General features: G+C 36.0%; 1 protein-coding gene and 1 pseudogene across 6 annotated transcripts in view; both read right to left on the bottom strand.

The window, feature by feature from the left end:
* Rad51b (RAD51 paralog B) overlaps positions 1 to 20,966 on the bottom strand; it is a 572,244-nt gene that overhangs the window by 544,740 nt on the left and 6,538 nt on the right. For all 6 annotated transcript variants that reach the window (XR_007345763.1, XR_007345764.1, XR_007345760.1 and 3 more), the window contains exons 4-5: positions 14,429 to 14,545; positions 4,237 to 4,373 (exon numbers count right to left, since the gene is read on the bottom strand). Coding sequence is in view for 2 of the 6 variants with exons in the window: in XM_048798566.1 (XP_048654523.1) it covers positions 4,237 to 4,373; positions 14,429 to 14,545 (254 nt within the window). In the remaining 4 variants the exon portion in view is untranslated. The remainder of the gene's footprint in view (positions 1 to 4,236; positions 4,374 to 14,428; positions 14,546 to 20,966) is intronic.
* LOC107143292 lies at positions 15,045 to 16,703 on the bottom strand (annotated as a pseudogene).

The raw sequence follows: 20,966 nt of genomic DNA, 5'->3' as shown, positions 1-20,966 counted from the left end.
TCTGTGTCCTCTATTCTGTACCATTGGTCCACCCTCCTGTTTTGGTACCAGTACCATGCTGTTTTTGTTACTATTGCTCTGTAGCATCGTTTGAAGTCTGGTATCGCTATACCGCCTGATTCGCACTTCCTGCTTAGAATTGCTTTTGCTATTCTGGGTCTTTTATTTTTCCATATGAATTTCATGATTGCTTTATCCATTTCTACAAGTAATGCCGTTGGGATTTTGATTGGCATTGCATTAAACCTATAGAGAACTTTTGGTAATATCGCCATTTTGATGATGTTAGTTCTGCCTATCCATGAACAGGGTATATTTTTCCATCTTCTAAGATCTTCTTCTACTTCTCTTTTAAGGGTTTTGTAGTTTTCATTATATAAATCTTTCACCTCTTTTGAGAACTCTGCCTTCTTAGCATTTCCTTTTTCCCAAAGCAGACCCCAAGTCCCCCAGGGGTCAACTCTACACTACACTATTATCTAACTGTTAAACCCTCTGGAGATACAAATGCAGTCTGTGATGAATGAGCATAATTAACATAATATTTTAGATTATTTTCTAAAGGACATGTAAAATAAGCTAGTTAGTATACTGCTTTAAAAAAATATAACTAATCTTTCCAAAGTGCTTTTAAGTATATCACCTTCACCCACAAGGTTTTCTTGTTTGTCTTTTTTTTCCTTTTAATGCATTTTAACTCAAATAGTTTTTATTTATTCTTCCTGTGTTCTTTTTTTAATTTTTATTTTATTTTGCTACTAGGAATAGAAACTACTTCCTCCTTGATAAAAAAAAATTCTAAAAATAATTTCCCACTTTTATCACTTAACCCAAAATCCTATATATGTGAATCTTTTAATCCTTCCTCATATTAATCCTTCAAACACTTTTTCATTCATGTTAAAAGGCTTACTTTGTAAGCACAAAATGGTGACAATACTAAACCAGACTGACTAAAACATATTTCTCTTTGAGTCTCATATTTCTCTGTTCTATCTCTTCTCTAAATCCACATTGCAACTGATCAATACATCTTTTAAACCTGTTTTAATTCAAAGGTTCCTCCTCCTTTTTTATTTTAATCTTACAATTTATTTGTTAAAGAAACCAGGTTTTTTTATTCTATAATTTCCAGTAGTTCAGATTTTGTTAACTGCATCCCTCTAGAATAGTTTAACACATTCCTTTCTGTATATATGTTGTAAACTGGTAGTTGGTAGACAGCTTAATCACATTCATGTTTGGTTGTTCTTCCATCGGGGATACTCCAGTGATGTTGTTTTTGTTTGATTCTAGCAGTCTTTGATGTTTAATATTGAGATTCATTAGATTGTTAAGAGTTTGTAATTTGGAGATAATCCAACATTCCTTCTTTATTTATTACTCGGTGGCATACACCTGTAATCCCACACACCTGTAACCCCACTAGCTTGGGACGCTGAGGCAAGAGGATCACAAGTACAAAGCCAGCCTCAGCAAAAACAAGACGCTAAGCAACTCAGTGAGATGAGACCCTGTCTCTAAATAAAATACAAAATAGGGCTGGGGACATAGCTCGGTGGTCAAGCATCCCTGAGTTCAATCCCTGGTACCCCCACCCCCCACCCAAAACTTTTTCCATACAGTTTTAAAATAAGAAGTTGCTTCTCCAAAATTCTCCAATGGTAATCAATGAGTTCCTTTTCATCTCTTTTTATTATAATTATTAACACATGTTAGTTATAAAAATAATGGATTTCATTGTGAAAATTTCATACATGTGTATAACCATAGAACATACTATGATTGTATCCACCCTCCCTGTTGCCTTCTCTTACCCTCTCTACCTCCTCCCCAGGTCTCCTTCCCCTTCCCTAATAGTTCCACTTCTACTTTCATATCATCTTTTTTTTTTTATTATTCTAGATTCCACATGAGAGAAAACATACAATGCTTGTCTTTCTGAGTCTGGTTTATTTCACATAAAATGATGACCTCCAGTTCCATTCATTTTCCTGCAAATGAAATAATTTTGTTCTTCTTCAAGAACAAATACTCCGTTGCGTAAATAAATATGCCACAACTTCCTTTATCCATTCATCTGTTGATGAGCACCTAGGCTGATTTCATAGCTTGGTTATGATGAACAGTGCTGTAATAAACATAGGTATTCAGGTATCTGTCTTATGGTTGGTTTTGTTTCCTTCAGGTATATACCCAGTAGTGGTAAAGCTAGATCATATGATAGTTCTCATTTTAGTTTTTTAAGAAACTTACATGCTCTTATCGATAGTGGTTTTATTAATTTAGATTCCTACCAACAGTGTGTAAGGGTTCCTTTTGCCCACATCCCCACTAGCATTTGTTATTGTTTTCTTGATAACAGATACTCTGACTGGGTGAGACAGACTCTCAATGTAGTTTTTATTTGCATTTCCTTTATGGCTAGAGATGTTAAGCATTTTTCATGTATTTATAGGCCATTTGTACTCTTGAGAAATGAATTACTGTTCTTTTGGTATGAATATTTTGAATTCTTTATATATTCTGGATATAAATCCTCTGCCTGATGAATAGCTGGCAGATTTTCTTCCCATTGTGCAATCTTTCCCTTCACTGTGCTCACTGCTTCTTTTGCTATGCAGAAGCTTTTTAATTTTATCTCTTAATATAATTATAGATGCATGGATTTAAATATTTCATGTTTTGATTCACTGACATTATTATTCTTATTGATGCTCAATTTGTTTCATCTTTGGTCAATAGAGGCTCTTCATGTTGATTCCTAAATCTTTTAGAGATCAAATAGTCTGTTATAGCTTCCTTGCTATCTGACATGTTTCAAACTCAAAAATAAATGTCGAATGTTTTCTCTGATATATGAAGGCTGATTCATAGTGGGGTAGGGAGTGGGAGCATGGGAGGAATAGACGAACTCTAGATAGGGCAGAGGGGTGGGAGAGAAATGGAGGGGGCAGGGGGTTAGCAAGGATGGTGAAATGTGATAGACATCACTATCCAAAGTACATGTATGAAGACACGAATCGGTGTCAACATACTTTATACACAACCAGAGATATGAAAAATTGTGCTGTATATGTGTAATAACAATTGTAATGCATTCCACTGTTATTTATTTTTTTAAAAATCAATTAAAAATTTTTTAAAAAGAAAAAAAAACTCAACTTAAAAATTTCCTGCTCCATGGAGATGTAGTTCAGAGGAAGAGCATGTGTGAGGCCCTAGAGTTGACCCTTAGGGACCACCCCTACCCCAAAAAAAGAAAAACACCTGCTCCAGAGCCAGATTCAGCCATTTCTCAAGGAATCTTCATTCCTTTTATTAAGAAATAGCCTTTGGATTTCACAATCTGGGAGTAACACCTGCCAGTTCACTCATTTATCAAACATTTTCTGGAAAGTTAGTATGTACCAGTCACTGGATTTGGCTTTGAAAATAGAAAGATATAAAACAAACCCAAAGAGCTGACAGATCAGTGGCATATATTCAGACAGAACAGATAACCAGGAAATATATTGCAAGATAAGTATTAAGCTCTAGGCAAAATAATTCATTTGGAATTTATCTGGCCATGTCCACTTTTATCTGAATAGTACTCTTTATAAAGAAATAAAAGAGAGATCTGATTCATAGTGACACGGTTAGAAAGAGTCAGAACTCTATAGTATACCTTGAGTAAGAGAACAGAATTGGGGTGGAGATATAGCTCAGTGTTAAGAGTTCTTGCTTAGGCAAGTGCAAGGCCCTGGGTTCAATTCCCAGCACTACACACACATACACACACATGCACACACATGCACAGAAGAAAGCATGCAAGAGAACAGAACTACATCAATCTCCAAATGCATAAGCATCCCAGCTCAGACATATCCATTCACCAACACTTTACTTCCAACTAGAAATTACTTATAAGGCAAATTATCTATTTTCTTTTTCCTTTTTAGTTTTGCATCTTCCTCATTTTTTACTTAAATTCTTCCCTGTTTCTTTACCTTCTTTCTTACCAACTTTCAAAACACAAGACAGCTTACCCAGGAACCCCACTTACCCCAGTAAGGAAGAGAGAAAAACAAAAAACTGTCCTGTGTCAATTTTAAAAGGAAAACTCTTACCAAAAAGTAATCTAACATTCTCTGTTCCAAAAAAACAGGTAAATATTAACCTATTTATTAATGTTCCACATTGTATATGCTATTAAAGTAAAGCATTATAATGGAAAATAATCAAATATCTTACCTTTCAGCACTAAATGCTGATTCTGTGTCTATGTACACAACAGCTCCTTCTAATCCTCCCATACTGGTGGGTAATGTAGCCAAAACACTCATCATTATGCAAAACTGAGTTTTTCCACAGCCTGGTGGCCCTGTAATCTAAAAAACAAATATTATTTGTATAAAGCCTATAAGTCAAAGAAAATCATTTTAGGAACTTGCTACAAAAACAATCCAACAACCTGGAAATAGTTAACCAGGACAGAATTAACCCCTAATACCCTAGAACATCCATTATATATAATGAATTAACTTCTCCCCTATGCATCCAGATTGGTACTCTATGTAACATCCTTGGAAGAACTGTGAAAATGGTCACTCAAATCATCCTCTGTGTTTTGTAGTTCAGATAAAAAATTTTAACGAGAAAGGTATTTAGGTCATTGGGGCACTGCCTTAGAAGGGATTAATGTTGTTTTCGTGGAGTAAGTAAGTTCTTATAAGAGGAGGTTCTTATTAATCAAGCCTTCCCCATAAACTTTACTCCTGCCGCACAAAGCCATTTCCCTTCCTGCTTCTCCACCCTATTGTGATGCAGCCTGTGGGGTGAGTTTCACCACTGTTAGGGTTTGAATATAAGGTATTGCCCAAAAGCTTATGTAGACAATGCAGGAATGTTCAAAATGTTCAGAAGTGAAATTATTAGATTATGATCTGAGAGCTGTAACTTAATCAGTGGATGAATCAATTTGATTGAGCAATCCTTTGAAAGAACTTCTCACTGGATGGTAACTACAGGCAAGAAGGGTATAGCTGGAGAAGTAGGTCACTGGGGGTTTATATTTTGTCCCTTGCTCCTAGCTCACTTTCTCTTTGCTTCCCAGCTACCATGAGCTGAGAACTTTCCTCCACCATGCCCTTCTACCATGATGTTCTTATCTCACAGGTCCAGAGCAATGGAGTTGGCCAACCATGGACTGAGACCTCTGAAACCATGAGGCAGAATAAATGTTTCCTCCTCTAAATTGTTCTTGTCAGGTATTTTAGTCAGAGGGAGTAAAAGCTAACTGACAAAGCCACAATGAGAGCACCATGCTGTTGGATCTTCTAGCAACCAGAATTCTGAGCCAAATACACCTATACATAAAGAACCCAGCCCTCAGGTATTTTGCTATAACAACACTAAATAGCCTGACAGGTTTTTATAAAAAAATATAAGCAAAACTGATACTTCCTGAAGTACTCTTTGCACATCTGATATCAACTTCTGGGATGCTACAGATTGCATAAGGATAAAGCAACAGAAAACTTGGAACACATTTTATAAGAAACATCCACATACCTACCACCTAGACTCTAAAAATACCATTTTTACTATACATGTAATATTCCTCTATCCATTATCAATTCGTCTTAGGTTTTTTTGTTTTTTATGCACTTCAAAGTAAGTCAAAACAATATACTATTCCCCCACAGTTCAGCATGCACATCATTAAGTAGAATTTAATGTTTAAGATTCTCTTTTTCCTTTTCAGATAAATTTTACAAAGAGTGGGATATAGAAACCTTAATTCTAACATTTGATGAACTTCAATTGCATACACGTATGCAATCTATGATTTGTGTTTGTTTTGTGATGCTGGGGATCAAATTAAGGTCCCTGCATATGCTAAGCAAGCACTCTACCACTGAGCTATACCCTCAGCTCCAGATGTGCAATCTAAATTCTTATCAAGTGAAAATATTACCACCCTAGGCAATTACCTCATATACATTATTTTATACTCAAGAAGTCTTTTTTTTTTTTTTGAAACTATATCTTTCCTGATAACATCTATACCTCAATAGCACACACAGAGACATGGAAAAAAAAGTGGTTGTTTGTGTATTTTGTTATTGAAAAAGAATCTAACTAATATGATGATCTGGGCCATGTTAGAAACATCTGTACTTTAAATATATAGCATTCTCCCACATTGAGTTTAATTCCTGAAACTTCAAATCATCTACAATGACTACTCTATACATTCTGAAGTTATTTGCTTACCAAATAATCCATTTAAGTTGTTGCCATGTTGTTTTCTATATTAATCCTAAACTACTGAAATCAATGTGCCTCTGTCAACCCTTTGTAACCCTCCCTTACAGACAAAACTGATAAATGATAGTCTGACACACAGATGATCAACCCATAGATTGTTAGTTAAAGCAAATTTCACTTGCTAGATTGAAATGCCAACAAAAGTTCTAATATTTTCTTCCCACAACCTAAGAGATCATCTTACATATCCTGCTTTGGAAACTAAAGATATCCAAGAACTTATCATGGACTCTTATTACTAGGAACAACATGGATCAAATTACTCATCAGATATCAGAGCAAGGGAATCTTCTGTCAGTAAAAGTTTAAACTGGATCTTCAAAATAAAGAAATACTTATACTTCAGAGTGAGAACTAATGGAGGAACTGAAAACTGGTCTTTCTACACATACTATCTATGTACTGGGTTTTAGATATGTTCTCAGATTAATGAGCCTGCCAAACCCCTTCTGATTTTTTTTTAGTGGAAAGTTTAAATAAGCCATCATTTTTACTAGGATAATATATATATAAATGTTCAATGAAGCATCAAGTACCATGAAAATATAAGGTATTAATGTACTATTCCATCTTTAAAGAAAATGTTTTTAATCTGAAAAGTTAAGAACAAGTGGCATTTTCCCTACTTCATTATTTTTATGCATTAATTCAGTATAGTCTTAGAGAAAGTAAAATATCATGTGAATAACATTAAAAGCTCTCTGGGTGTGTTTGGGCTTTATTTTGTGCTTGGATTAGAGCTTGGATAATAACACTTTATAACTAATTTCTAATGCTTTATATTCTCTTCACATATTTTTCCTCTCTTCTAGACTCAAAAAAAAAAAAAAAAGTTTTATGCTATATGCAATCTTATGAGGTGCCTGGAGCAAAATTTCATTATTTTTTCAGGTTTACTTAATAGAGTCAAAGTATCTCAACATTAATATTTTTTTATTTTCAGACAATTTAGCCCTGAATTCTAGCACCCACACCACATCAAGTTGTGTTCACTTCTCAGCTTCAGCCCCAATGGTGGTTAGAAAGAGAAGTCATACCAAACCAGAAAAGTCTAAATTCTGTGCTTCTTGGAAACTCAGTGAACACAACATTCACGTACAGGAAATACCAGTAAAATACAATTAGCTTTATATAGTTAGAGACAAAGTTTCACCACCCTTACATGAGAAATATAAAAGAACTGAAAGAAAATCAGTAGTGTAGATATCTCAAGCATCAGCAAGGAAGAGAAAAATAATCATCTACAGAAAAGAAAAGTCTAATTGTACTAAGGAATAAATGAAGCCTTCTCATTCTAATCTTTGATTAAATGTGAGATGAACATGAAACCTGGACCCTTAAGGACCTAGAAATCTCACCAAGCTAACTTTCTGCACACTCAAGATGGGGACATCTGCCAAGCCTATAGTTGGAGAAAAAAATGTAAGGACTGTCCAGCTGGGATCTGAGATAAGACAGCTTGTGGGAACTATCATGTTTTTAATGACTTCCCTTCCCAGCACCTACTTTTATATTCACTTTATAATTACGTAGAAATATGATTAGATCTTAAGACCTACAGAATTTGTTTTAAAAATAACTTGACTCTAAATCCTCAAACTAAAAGCAAAAGCAAAGAATCTCAGACAGGCCAGGTTGTACTTAGCCTTGTGAAAGAAACCTTGAACATCTCTTTATACCAGCATGTGGAAGAATTTATACCTTAGATTCTCTCCATCAATTCCATCTTATTTAGTATTGATAACTGCTATTTTTTTAAGTAAAGGAGAAAGAGAAGGAGAGAACAGGGCAGGAAAAAAGCAGGAGACATGGAAATGACAAGCCCAAGATACATTTAAGAAAAATTAAATAGTTATCAAAAATCTTGGTATTCAAGTAAATGAAAAAATCGTTCATAAAACAGCATTTACTGAGTATTTGCCATATGAAAGATCCTAGAGAACATTATAGAGAAGGATGTTTATTTCTAAGTTAGGGAGTGAGTAAAGAATTCAAAATAATACAACCATAAATGCTAATAAATTCCTGTATTAGGACAGAAACCTAGGTATCTTGTTTTCCAAACCTCTGGGCAGGATAAATAAATCATGTCAGCAAATTATATTGAAGGAATGCCCATCTGAAATCTTTCCCTCACTTTCCCATTGCCGTTGCTGCAAGTGAGGCAGACCTAGACCTGACTACAGCTTAAACAAGACCCACCTTCAAAGATCTACAGATCCATTGGTGAGAAAAATAGGTGTTTGCCACAGTTTTCAGCAGATAAAATAGACTAAAGAAGCATTTAAGTCTTATAATTCACTATTTCATGTACATCTGTCACATGCCTGGCCCTTGTAGGCAGTGGAGTTTATAACCCCTGCCTTATTATCTCCTGTGATTATGTAGGCCTCAGATAATCCTGCCAATGTGGAAAAAAAAAATTCTAAACTATAATATGAATTTGTCCAAAAAAAAAATTTCAGTACTGGGCTGAGTTTGTGGCTCAGTGGTAGAGTGTTTGCCTAGCACATTGAGGCCCTGGGTTCCATTCTCAGCACCACATGTAAATAAATAAAATAAAGGTCTATTGACAAATAAATATAATTATATATAATTTTTTTAATTAGGGTACTACACAGAACTCTGGCATCCTACATCTACCTTTTTTAAGAGAGTAGGAGAATCAATCCCAAAGCAAATCTGTACCATTGAAGGAATGGTTCTGAAACTTAATATGCAGACATACCAAGATTCAGTGAAATTCATATACATCAAAATTGATAATAGAGAATTTAAGTTAAAATCAGAGAAAAGTAACTACAAAAGTAACAGCAGAATGTTTTCAGATATGTTCTTATTCCCTCAATCATTTCCAGACCTAGGTCTTGACCTTTCAACTAGAAACAAAGACCATACAACACAAAAGGACACCTCCATTGATGCTTCTATTAGTACTCTATTGCTCTGTAACAGATTACCACAAATTTATCAGCTTGAAACAACACCCATTTATTATCTCAAAGTTCTGTCAGCCAGAATCCAGAAGGGCTTGACAGAGTTTCTATGCTCAACATCTCATAAAACTAAAATCAGCTGAGTTGGTCTCTTATCTGGAGGATGGGATAAATATCAACTTCCAAACTCAGTAAGTGTGTTAAGTTTTTATCACTATAACTAAAATACCTGACAAGAACAACTTAGAGAAAGAAAGTTATATTTGAGTTCATGGTTTCAGAGGTTTCAGTCCAGTCAGACAACTCCATTGCTCTAGGCTTAAAGTAAGACAGAACATAATGACAGAAGGGGTTGGCAAAGTAAAGCAGAGACAGCATGAGGAGCCAAGGACAAGATACGCCTCCAAAGGTATGCTCTTCAGTAGTCTACTTCCTGCAGCTGCAGTCCACCTGTCTATGGTAACCACCCAGTAAATGATTCAAATTATTAATCCATTCAATGAACTGATTCACTGATTAGGTCATGGCTTCCATTTTATCCCTGAACATTCCTGCAGTGTCTAACATGAGCTTTTTGAGGAGATGACTTGCACCCAAACCATAACATTCTGCCCCGGGGCCCCCCAAAACTCATTTCCAATTCACAGTGCAAAACGCATTCAGTCAACCTCCAAGAGTCCCTATAGTCTTAATAAACAGTTCCAACATTGTTCAAAAGTTGTTCTAAGCAAATTCTTGGTTGTGAGCCCCTATTAAAAAGTTAAAAAAAAAAAAGATTTAAAAAGCAAATTACACACTTCCAATATATAATGGCACAGAGTTAACAATCCCATTCCAAAGGGAAGAAATAGGGGCATATAAAGAAGGAACAGCACCAATGCAAGACTGAAACACATCTGGGCAAAGAAGCCCAGCATCTGGGATACATGGTGGGGAGATGCAATCTCTAAAGGGCCTGGGCAGCCCCACCTCGTCAGCCTTGCAGGATATAACCCATATGGCCTCTCTCTGTCAGCAGCCAGCACTTTTCTTCAACAGAAGTTCCACATTACTGGCATTTTTTAATTCTAGGTTTTAATTCCACTGTTGCTTCAGCTTTCTTCCCAAAGCTTCACAGTTATCTCCCTCTCAGGAGCTGCCCACAGGGATTCCAACCCTCAATTCTCTTCGCCTCTCAGGTATTCCTTCGAAAAATCAGAGGAAGCCTTAACAACCCCTTAGCTCCAGCATCCCATCCTGCATTCCTGCAGAACCAGCATTCCTGCCACCAGCTCAAGCAGTAGCCAGGTCCCCTTGGACCATGGCTCCTCTGAGTGCCTAGGGAGCAGAGCATGGTGAAATGAATCTTGGGGAAATAACTTTCTAGACAACCCTGTGCAAGACCCTATCCCAAGGTCTCTTCTCAAAGGAAGTTTCATTTTTATACCCTTGAGTCTATTATAGCTAGGGTCTTCCTGATTCCTGAGATATCCTCAAGGCATCTTTCCTATTGTCTCTGTGTAAAGTACTTAGCTTCTCTTTAGTAGTGGTGATCTTTTCAGCCACCACATCTTCCTTGACCCATCTTACATGGTCTTTTCTAGTCAAACTGCAAGTTTTTAAAATCTTTATCCTCTGCTTTCTGCTCCCAATTCTCACAGGACACAAGGCTAAAAGGCACCAGCAATACCCATGTCACTGCCTGAATGCAGTGCTGCCTTGAAATTTCCTCCTTCAGATTAATTAGTCCATCACCTTTAAATTGAGCCTCACAGAAATTCTCAGGACATGGGCAAAATGTGCGCAAGTCCTGTGCCAGAATATAAAACAATTAGCCTCTAATTCCCCATGAAAACCTTGATCCTCTCTGAAATCTCATCAGCACAATTTTTATTGTCCATATTCTTATCAGCATTCTGATCTTCTGAGCTCCCATCAAAACTCCCATTAGCTCTGCTTACAACATTCTATGGCTTCTCTAGCCTGCATATTCAAACTTTTCAAAAGTCCTCCCAGAAATCAGTTCCAAAAGTTTCTAAACTATATGGTCAGGTTAGTCACAGCAATATCCCCACTCCTGCTACCACTTTTTGTGTTAGTGGGTTTTGTGTCATGGTGTTCAAAATACCTGACAAAAACAACTTAAAAGGGCATATTTGGGCTCACAGTTTCAGAGGTTCAGTCCATGGTGGGCCGACTCCATTGCTCTGGGCCTAAGATGAAGCAGAACATCGTGGTAGAAGTACATGGCACAGGAAGGCTGCTCAGGCCATGGTAGCAATGAAGCAAAGAGAAAGTACAAGGATCTAGAGATAAGATATATAACCTCCAAGGTTACTCCCCCATTGAATTACAAACTACAGTCTCTCCCCACTGCCTACAGTTACCACCCAATGATCCATTCAAATCAAATAGATTAATCCACTGATTAAATTACAGCTCTCATAATGTAGTCATTTTACTCTAAAAATTCCTGCATTATCTAACAGAAGCTCTTTGGGGAGACACCTCATATCCAAACCATAATAGTTAAACTGTTGGCAAAATCTACTTCTCTACAGTTACAGGTGTGCAGTCTCTTTCTAGCTGGCATCTAAGGGCCCCTGACAGGTCCTGAAGGCCACCTAATTCCTTCTCACATAGTCCAGCAAATGGCATCTCCCCATGTTTTGAATCTTTTTGTCTTCTTCTTCTTCTCAACCAGAGAAAGCACTGCTGTTGACAGTTCTTGTAGTTAAATTTGAATACTCTCCCTATCTAAAAGTCACTGTACCACATAACATAATCACAGAAGTGACATCTCATCATATTCACAGGTTCCTGGGATTAGAGCACAACATCACTCAAAGGCCATTTTAGACATTCTGCCTACTATGATGTCTCTGAGAATTAACATTCAGAGGTGATAAATTAAGGATTTTTAAAAAATCATATGCATATGTGTATTGATCATATATATATATATATATATATATATATATATATATATATATGCATTTTTAGTTTTGGTCTCATGGGATTATACATATGATATATGATAGCCATTCTCTAAGACTGACCCAGTGACCGTCACCTTTTTGTATTCATGACCTTTTATAGTCCCCTCCCACACTGTATCAGGTTTATCCTCGAACACAATAGAAATGATGGTATGTGACTTCCATGGCTAGGTCATAAGATACACTATCATTTCTATCTTACTCCCTTGGATCATGTTCTATGGGGAAAGTCAGCTGTCACATCATTAAGACACTCAAGCAGTCCCATGGAGAGATTCACATGACAAAGAAGTGCCAAAAACCAGAACCAGCTTTCCAGCTATATAAGTGAGCCATCTTGAAAACAGTTTCCCCAGCTCCAGTCAAGTTTTCAGATAACTTCAGCCTCAGTGAATATCTTCACTGCAATCCCATGAGAGACCAAGACCACAAACACCTCATTAAGCTATTCCCAAATTCCTGACTCACAGAAACTGTCTGAGATACTACTTATTATTGTTTTAGTCACTAAGCTTTGGGATGACTTGTTAAACAATATATAACAAAAATATATAGATATAAATATATAAATATTAGAGGAATACGATTTTAAAAAAATAAAAAAATTCTAAAATGAAAGAATTGCAAATACCCATTAATATAAAAATCAAATAAGTAGAAAAATCAATTTCTTAAACGTACTATTTTAATAATTAAAAAAAATAAATGGAATACAAATAAAAATACTCAAAAATAAATACTGTTCCCTGGAATTGCAATAACATTAAAAGTTCCTTATAGGGGCTGGGGATGTGGCTCAAGCGGTAGCACGCTCACCTGGCATGCGCGGGGTGCTGGGTTCAATCCTCAGCACCACATAAAAATAAAATAAAGATGTTGTGTCCACCGAAAACTAAAATAAATAAATAAATAAATTTTTTTTTTTTTTAAAGTTCCTTATAAAGCTAGGCTACTCCAGGGTCATGCTCGCCTGGCATGCTTGCGGCCCGGGTTCGATCCTCAGCACCACATACAAACGAAGATGTTGTGTCCACCGAAAACTAGAAAATAAATATTGAAAAATTCTCTCTCTCTCTCTCTCTAACTCTCTTAAAAAAAAAAAAAGAAAAGAAAAGAAAAGAACTGGTACTATTAAAATGTCCTCAACTTCATAACATTTCTCTTAAAGAGTAGGGCCTAATTTTACTTTCCCTGAATATGGGCTGGACTTAAAGATTCACTTCTAATGAAAGAATAAAACAGAAGTAGTGGTGTGTAACTTCCAAAGTTATATCACTAAAGGTACCAACACTTATATCTTGCATTCTTTGGACTACTCTCCCTGGGGGAATTCAGTCATCATGTCATAAGGAGACTGTGGAGAGGCTGCAAGGGGAAAAACTAGAGTCTTCTACCAAAAACCAACACCAGCCAGCCAAGCATGTAAGTGAGGCCCCAAGAAACAAATCCTCCTGCCCCAAACAAGCCTCAGATGACTACATCCCTTGGCAAGATACCAAAGAGCTAAGCCATTCCCAAAGAAACTGAAAAGTAAATAAGTGTTTACTGTTTTAAGCTACTTGGTTTTAGGATAATTTGTCATGCATATTAATTAATAACCTATCACTTCCTAGAACTAAGTTTTATTTGCAACAGGAAGTAAAAATAACTCATTTGAGCTTAGTGTTATTTGCTAAAATGTTAATAAAATTTCAGGTTTTCCTTTCTAATATGCTACGTAGTGATTCTTTTTTAATTCCCTCAAATTGTTGCATAATACTATTTCATAGTATTCTTCACTTTCTAAGTTGATTCACAGAAACAGAAACCTAAACAGATTTTAGTCAGCAATGATATATTTTAAAACCTTTGTTTGTTGAGCAACTACACCAGGTACTAAATGGAGAACTATACCCTTAATTCATATTAATGTTCATAAAATTACTTATTTACGTACTGGAGGTTAAACACAGGCTGCTTTACTACTGAGCTACATCCCTAGCCCTCCTTTTTTTTTTTTTTAGTTTTGAGAAATGGTCTCTCTAAACTGAGAAGGCTGGCCTTGAATTTGTGATCCTCTTTCCTTAGCCTCCCAAGTAGCTGGGATTGGAGGCATTCAACTATGCCCAGCTGAAATTATTTATATATTTTAACTAAACTTGTTCCTCATGGTCCTGAAGATTATAAATCAATAGAAGGTATATAAAGCTTTTACTTTACCTCTGTGAGGGATCCACAAGGCACACCACCACGTAGGGCTTCATCCAAAGCAGAAAGGGTAGTAGATAAGAATGCTGGTGAGAGATCAGTAGACCTTTGTGTCTTTATCCCATAAGCCTGAACAACAATCAAAAAAATGATTAAATTCTTTTCAGCCTCCATATCTACTCAAAAATATAAGTCAACTCCTAACTTCTTAACTTTAGAAGCTAAAACCCAATCCATCTTTTTCCCCTCTATTATTTATTTGTTCAACAAGTAATTACTCCATGCCAGAGACTGTGATAGATTATGGAGATGCGATTTTACAGAGGGATTATGAATCTGGAACTAGAAATGGGCAATTGCAATACAATTATTAAGAGACAGTGTATTAGGGAAAAGGGAGACATAGAAACAGTAAAACTAATCTGGACCTTGTAATCTACAAAGGTTTCACTGAAGTGCTGTATGACTGAGCTGAAATCTGATATATTTTGTTTTATTTCTCTATTAGATGAGCAAAAGAAATGTGAATGTTTCTGGTAAACAGGATGTACAAAATTCAAGCAATAAAGATTGGAAAATGTAAACAAAATAAAACTAAAAAAAGTTTTTAAAGTTCATTTAGCTGAAAGAGTGAGGCTGAGAGCAGCAAGTGATGAGGCTGGAGAAGGAAGTGGGCTTAACCACGAAGAGCTCTGTAGAAGTTTGGAGTTCATGCTGAGAGCAACCAGGAACAACATGACCAAGTTATCATTTCAAACTCACGTTGTTTTGTGAAGAACAGCTAAAGGGAGGTTCCTAGGCTAAGAAATATCCATATCAAATCCCTGGAACCGGTCTGTGAATGTTACTTTATTGGAAAAAAGGCCTCTGTAAATGTGATTTACTTAAAGACTTCATGATAAGAAGATAATACTGAATTATCTGGGTAGACCCTAAATGCCATCACAAGTATCCTTATGAGAGAGGAAGAAATTCGATATATAGAGGAAAAAGCAATGTAAAGATGGACCAGACAAGGAGTAGCCACAAGCCAATAACGCCAACACTCCTTGGAGGCTGGAAGAGGCAAGGAATGGATCTCCCTAGAGCATCAGGAGAGACAGCAGCTCTGTCTGTACCTTTGGCCTCCAGAACTATGAGAGAATAACTTCCTCTTGTTTGACATCAACAGCCTGAGGTAATTTGTGTTAGAGCCACCACTAAGAAAATAATACATCAAATTATCACTTTGAAAAGATACACAGGTTGGTTTAAAAGAGTAGCTTGAAGGTGGCTAATACTGGAAGTTGGGAGATCTGTCAGAAAGATAGTTTGCAACCATTAGAAAGAAAAATAATGGTGGCTCAAGGAGGGTATTAGCAATGGGGATAAAAAATTGCGGGTACTAGTAAATCTATCTAAAATAAACTATAGAGTATGTCTGAAGGGTTTTTTCCTTTTATATAATAAAATTCTGAAATTATTCTTTTTTCATTTTCAAAACATCAAAAATGAGTATATTTTTAAAAGTGAGTGTATTTAACCATACTAAGTTCACAATAGAATAAGTGGGTGAATAGAATAATTCATGTTATGACATGTTTAATGAACTGCAACAGAGAAAGTTGGACAAAAGGAGGCAGAGAAACTTTATCTTGTAAAAATTACAATCAGAGGCTCCATAATCATCTGGCATCTGCTCAATGTTCTATCTATAGTTAGAAATGTACATGATAGAAACTCTAGTGATTCAGATTCATCCTTTAAGGTCATGGTCAACTGTGGCCACAGTGTAATACTTGTGCTGAGTTGTTCTCTGTACTAAGCAGTCATCTGCATAGTTTTCTTTGTATGTGCATGGCAATGGTTCAAATTATGGATCATTGGTGAGCTTTAAAGCCATTTAATGCTTCTGCCCCCATTTCTCAATTTCAATCATTACACAATTGGTTGTACATAGGATCGACTTGACATACAGATAGTCCACCACTGACTGCAGAAAGTCCAGTCTGGCTGTAACGGAAAAGGTAATAAGCCCCGTATCAACCTGGATATGGCATGGTGGGCCCTGCTATGTGTTTTATTGGAAGAATATTCTCTTTCCTTCAGTTCACTAGGATCTTTCTTTTCTTTCTTTTTAGGCTTCAATCTCTCCTTTTCTTTAAGACTCTCATCTGAGACAAAACATTCACATTCAGCAAAGTTCCTTGCTTTCTTTTCCATCCCCATATCCACACTGCACAATGTTTCCTCTGAGATCCTTTCTTATCTCAGGAATACATCCACAAGAAACTATACAAAGAATTTTGGTGATTTCATTTGTTGGTTTGGATAATTTGGATGTACTCAGAATAATAAAATTTTAACACTCCGCAAGGACAATTGTTTTTTAAATTATTTTTTTTGATTCAGGGTCTTGCTTTGTTGCCCAGACCTAGCCTCAAACTCATGATCCTCCTGCCTCAGCCTCCTAGCTGAGATTATAGGCACACACTATCATGCCCAGCTTTAAATAACTTCTATTAATTTTCTGGGGCATTAAAATTTTACCTGACTTTAAAGGATGTTTATTTTTCTAACGTTTCATCAAAAAGAACTTTTGATGGGGCTGGGGCTGAAGCTTAGTGGTAGAGCTCTTGCCTTGCAGGTGTGAGGCCCTGGGTTCAATCATCAGCACCTCATAAAAATAAATAAACAAATAAAGATATTGTATCCATCTACAACTAAAAAAATTTTTAAAAGAGATTCTGAGAAAATCTTTTTTTTTATAATAGTCTCTTTTTTTAAATTTATTTTTAGTTGTAGTTGGACACAATACCTTTATTTTATTTATATTTATGTGGTGCTGAAGATCGAACCTAGCGTCTCACACGTGCTAGGCAAGCACTCTACCACTAAGCCACAACCCCAGCCCCTGTAACAGTATTTTTTATATTTCAGTTTAGTTTTGCCTTCTCCTGGGCAAAATTATACAAATAGTCACTACCCTAGAATATGGAGCAAATGATGTCAGACCCTCTCAGATAATGCTGATTCAGGAATTAAAGAAAACAAAGGGAAAAAATGAGGATGGAACAAGGTAATAAACATTTATTGAACATCTAGCATTGCTATATTAAGTACTTTACATATATTATTTCATTTAATCCTCACAACCCTACACGTAGGTACCCTATATATACACTACACATAAGTATAATTATCTCCAGAATAAGAAATGGAGGGGCTGGGTTGTGGCTCAGTGGTACAGCACTTGCCTGGCATGTGTGAAGCACTGGGTTTGATTCTCAGCACCACATATAAATAAATAAAGGTCCATTAACAACCAAAAGAAAAAAATTTTTTAAAAAAATGGAAACTGAGAGGTTTGCCAACAATTACTTTAAGAGGGTGTGATAATCAGCTTTTCATCTTTGTAACCAAAATACCTGATAAGAACAACTTAATGAAGGAAAGTTTATTTTTGACTCCCAGTTTCAGAGATTCAGTCCATGGTTGAATATTCCTAACAGCTCAGACCATGGTCTGACTTCATTGCTTTGAGCCCAAGGTGAAGCGAACCATCTGGCAGAAGGGCATGGGGGTGGAAAGCTACTTACCTCATGGTTGCTGAGAAGCAGAGAGAGCAAGGGGAGGGGTCCCAGAGAAAAGGGATCCTTCTGGGGCACACCACAGTGACCCACCTCCTCCAGCCATACCGTACCTGCCTACAATTACCAAGTTAGTCCATTCAATCTGCCTAGGATACACTGATTAGGTTATAGTTCTCACAATCCAATAATTTCACCTCTGAATATTCCTGTATTAGCACAGAAGCTTTTGGAGAACACCTTATATCCAAACTATTACTGTGCACACAAGAATTGTTACTGGTCTTTTTTTTTTTTTTCCTTTTCCTAATTACAGACCATAACATATCTTAGCAATTTAGAATTAAAAAAAAAAAAAGTTAAAGAGCCAATAACAAAATTCTGAAATAACTACTATTAACATTATAGTATATATATATATATATATATATATATATATATATAACTATGCATATATGCTTTTAAACTTTCATTTTTACAAAACTGGTATGTACACTATAAACAATTTCAGAGCCTCCTTTTTCACAAAGCATTTATATCCTAAGCATTTCTCCTGTTATTAAAAATTCTTCAAAAATTTTAATTCTTACATATTATCTCATCACATAAATATAGGAAAATTTATCTTCTTCCTTTTTACTGATGATTTGTTTCCCAAAGGCATAGACGGAGGTTTACTTAGGAAAGTAGACATACATTCAGTTAGAACAGGATAGGGGACAACCTCAAGGTTTCCATTTTTTGATGTAAGAAACATTTCAGTGGGTGCATGCTTCCATAGACTTTTTGTCTATAATCTGGCAACATAGGTGCACATGGGGACACTTCATCAACATGAGAAGGCAGTTCAATCTGTCAACATTAAAGTACTTCACTTATAATCATAAGTGTAAGTTCTAGAATAAAGTTTGTGATTATCGAAAAACAAAAACAAGCTGAACTAATAGAACAAGGCTTCATAAATAGTATGTAAACAAATGAGACAAAAAATAATTTTGTGACATGAAATTACACTACTTTTTCTTTTTGGATTTGTTTTGCTATTTTTTTTGTTTGTTTGTTTGGTTTTTGGGTTTTGCCATACCGGGGATTGAACTCAGGGGTGCTCTACCACTGAGCTACACCTTTAGCCCCTTTCATTTTTTATTTTGAGACATGATCTCACTAAGTTGCTGAGACTGGAACTCAAGATCCTCCTGCCTCAGCCTCCCAAGTAGCTAGAATTATAGGGTGCTTCACCACACTTAATACACTACTTTTTCTTCTATTTTGGTAATTGCTTCTTCTCTAATCTGACTTATAAATATTGGCATCACTCAGGAATTAGTCTTAGGTACACTTATCTTCTTATTATATGTACTTTTCAGGCAATATTCACCCACATCCAGGGCTTTAACTGTGATGTTTATACTTATGATTCCCAAATGCACAGTTCTAATGCTCATCTCTCTTCAAAGTCCAAATCCATATACTTTTCTGCCTACTTCATATCTCCACTAAATGTTTCACAATTGCCTTAAATTAGATAAGAACTAAACTGAATTCATGATCTCTGTCCCTCAAATCTGCTCCTGTTCCAGTATTCCATATTTCAGGAAATGGTACTACCCAGTTCCTTAAAGCAAAAATCAGGGAATCATCTCTGACATTTTCCCATAATTTCCCACCACCCACAATTGCCAAATCTTATAAATTCCATCTCCTAAATATCTCTCATATTAATCAACCTTATACCCTCTACTTAATACCACACTAACAAACCTAGTCACAATCACTTTCTGTCAGAATATAATAACAAATACCTAGCTAGTCTTCCTGAATATTTTCTTGCTCCTTTTTAATCACTTATCTGAATTAAAAACTGATTATTTAAAAACACACTTTAGATTATAGCCTTTTATGACTTCCCATTACTCTTGGAATAATGTCCAAAATCTTTAACATGGTCTTCAAGGCACTAACAATCTGATTCCTGCTTACTTGCTTTTAGCTTAAGTGTTGCTTCCTTAGTAAGTCCTCCTGTTATGGTTTGAATATGTGTTCCCAAAAAACTCATATGTGAGACAGTACAAAAGTTTTAGACGTAAAACAATTAGATTATGAGAGCTAAAACCTGATCACTGATTAATCCACTGATACGGATTATCTGAGTGGTAAATGCAGGCAGGCAGGGTATGGCTGGAGAAAGTAGGTAACTGGGGGTATGCATTGGAGGTTTATATTTTGTCCTTGGTGAGCAGGTTTCTTTCTGCTTCATGGCCATCATATCCTGAGCTGCTTCCCTCTGCCACACCCTTTTGCCACGATGTTCTGCCTAATCTTAGGCCCGGAGCTATGGAGTCAGCCAAACATGGGCTGAAGCTCTGAAATCATGAGCCAAATTAAACTTTTCCTCCTCTATACTGTTCTTGTCAGGTCTTTTGACCACAGCAATAATGAAAAGCTAACTAAAACACCTCCTGACTTCAAACTAAGTAATGTCCCTTGTTATTTTCAAAGCTCTTCATACTTTTCCTTGCACTACTATAATTATTTCCATAATTGTTTAAGGTCTGACTTCCCCATCCAGACTGTAAGCTATATGAGAGTAGGAACTTTATCAATCTTGTTCACTAGGACATTGCCAGTACCTAGCAAAGTACCTGGCACATGGTTGGCACTTAGTAAATAGTTTGTTTTAAAAATAAATGAACAACAAAAAAAAACTTTCTTGAATGAATGAACTAAAGCTAAGTTAATACGTAAGGCAGTACTCAAACATAAAGAATACTACAAGAGTAGGTACAAACCAAAGGAAAAATATTACTTCTAGCATTGTATTTGGTGAGATTGCACATGCAAGTGTTGCTGCAAGTTGAAACCAAAGTTGAATTTCCTCCCCATGTTTATTTAACTCCTTAGTTAGAAATTAGCCATGGGTGCATACACATGTGTGTGTATGTACTTTTTTTTTTTTTTTTTTTTTTTTTTTTTTTTTTTTT

Source organism: Marmota marmota, unplaced genomic scaffold (genome assembly GCF_001458135.2).
Source record: "Marmota marmota marmota unplaced genomic scaffold, marMar, whole genome shotgun sequence".
Classification (NCBI taxonomy): domain Eukaryota; kingdom Metazoa; phylum Chordata; class Mammalia; order Rodentia; family Sciuridae; genus Marmota; species Marmota marmota.
This window is presented reverse-complemented; position numbering and strand designations above follow the sequence as displayed.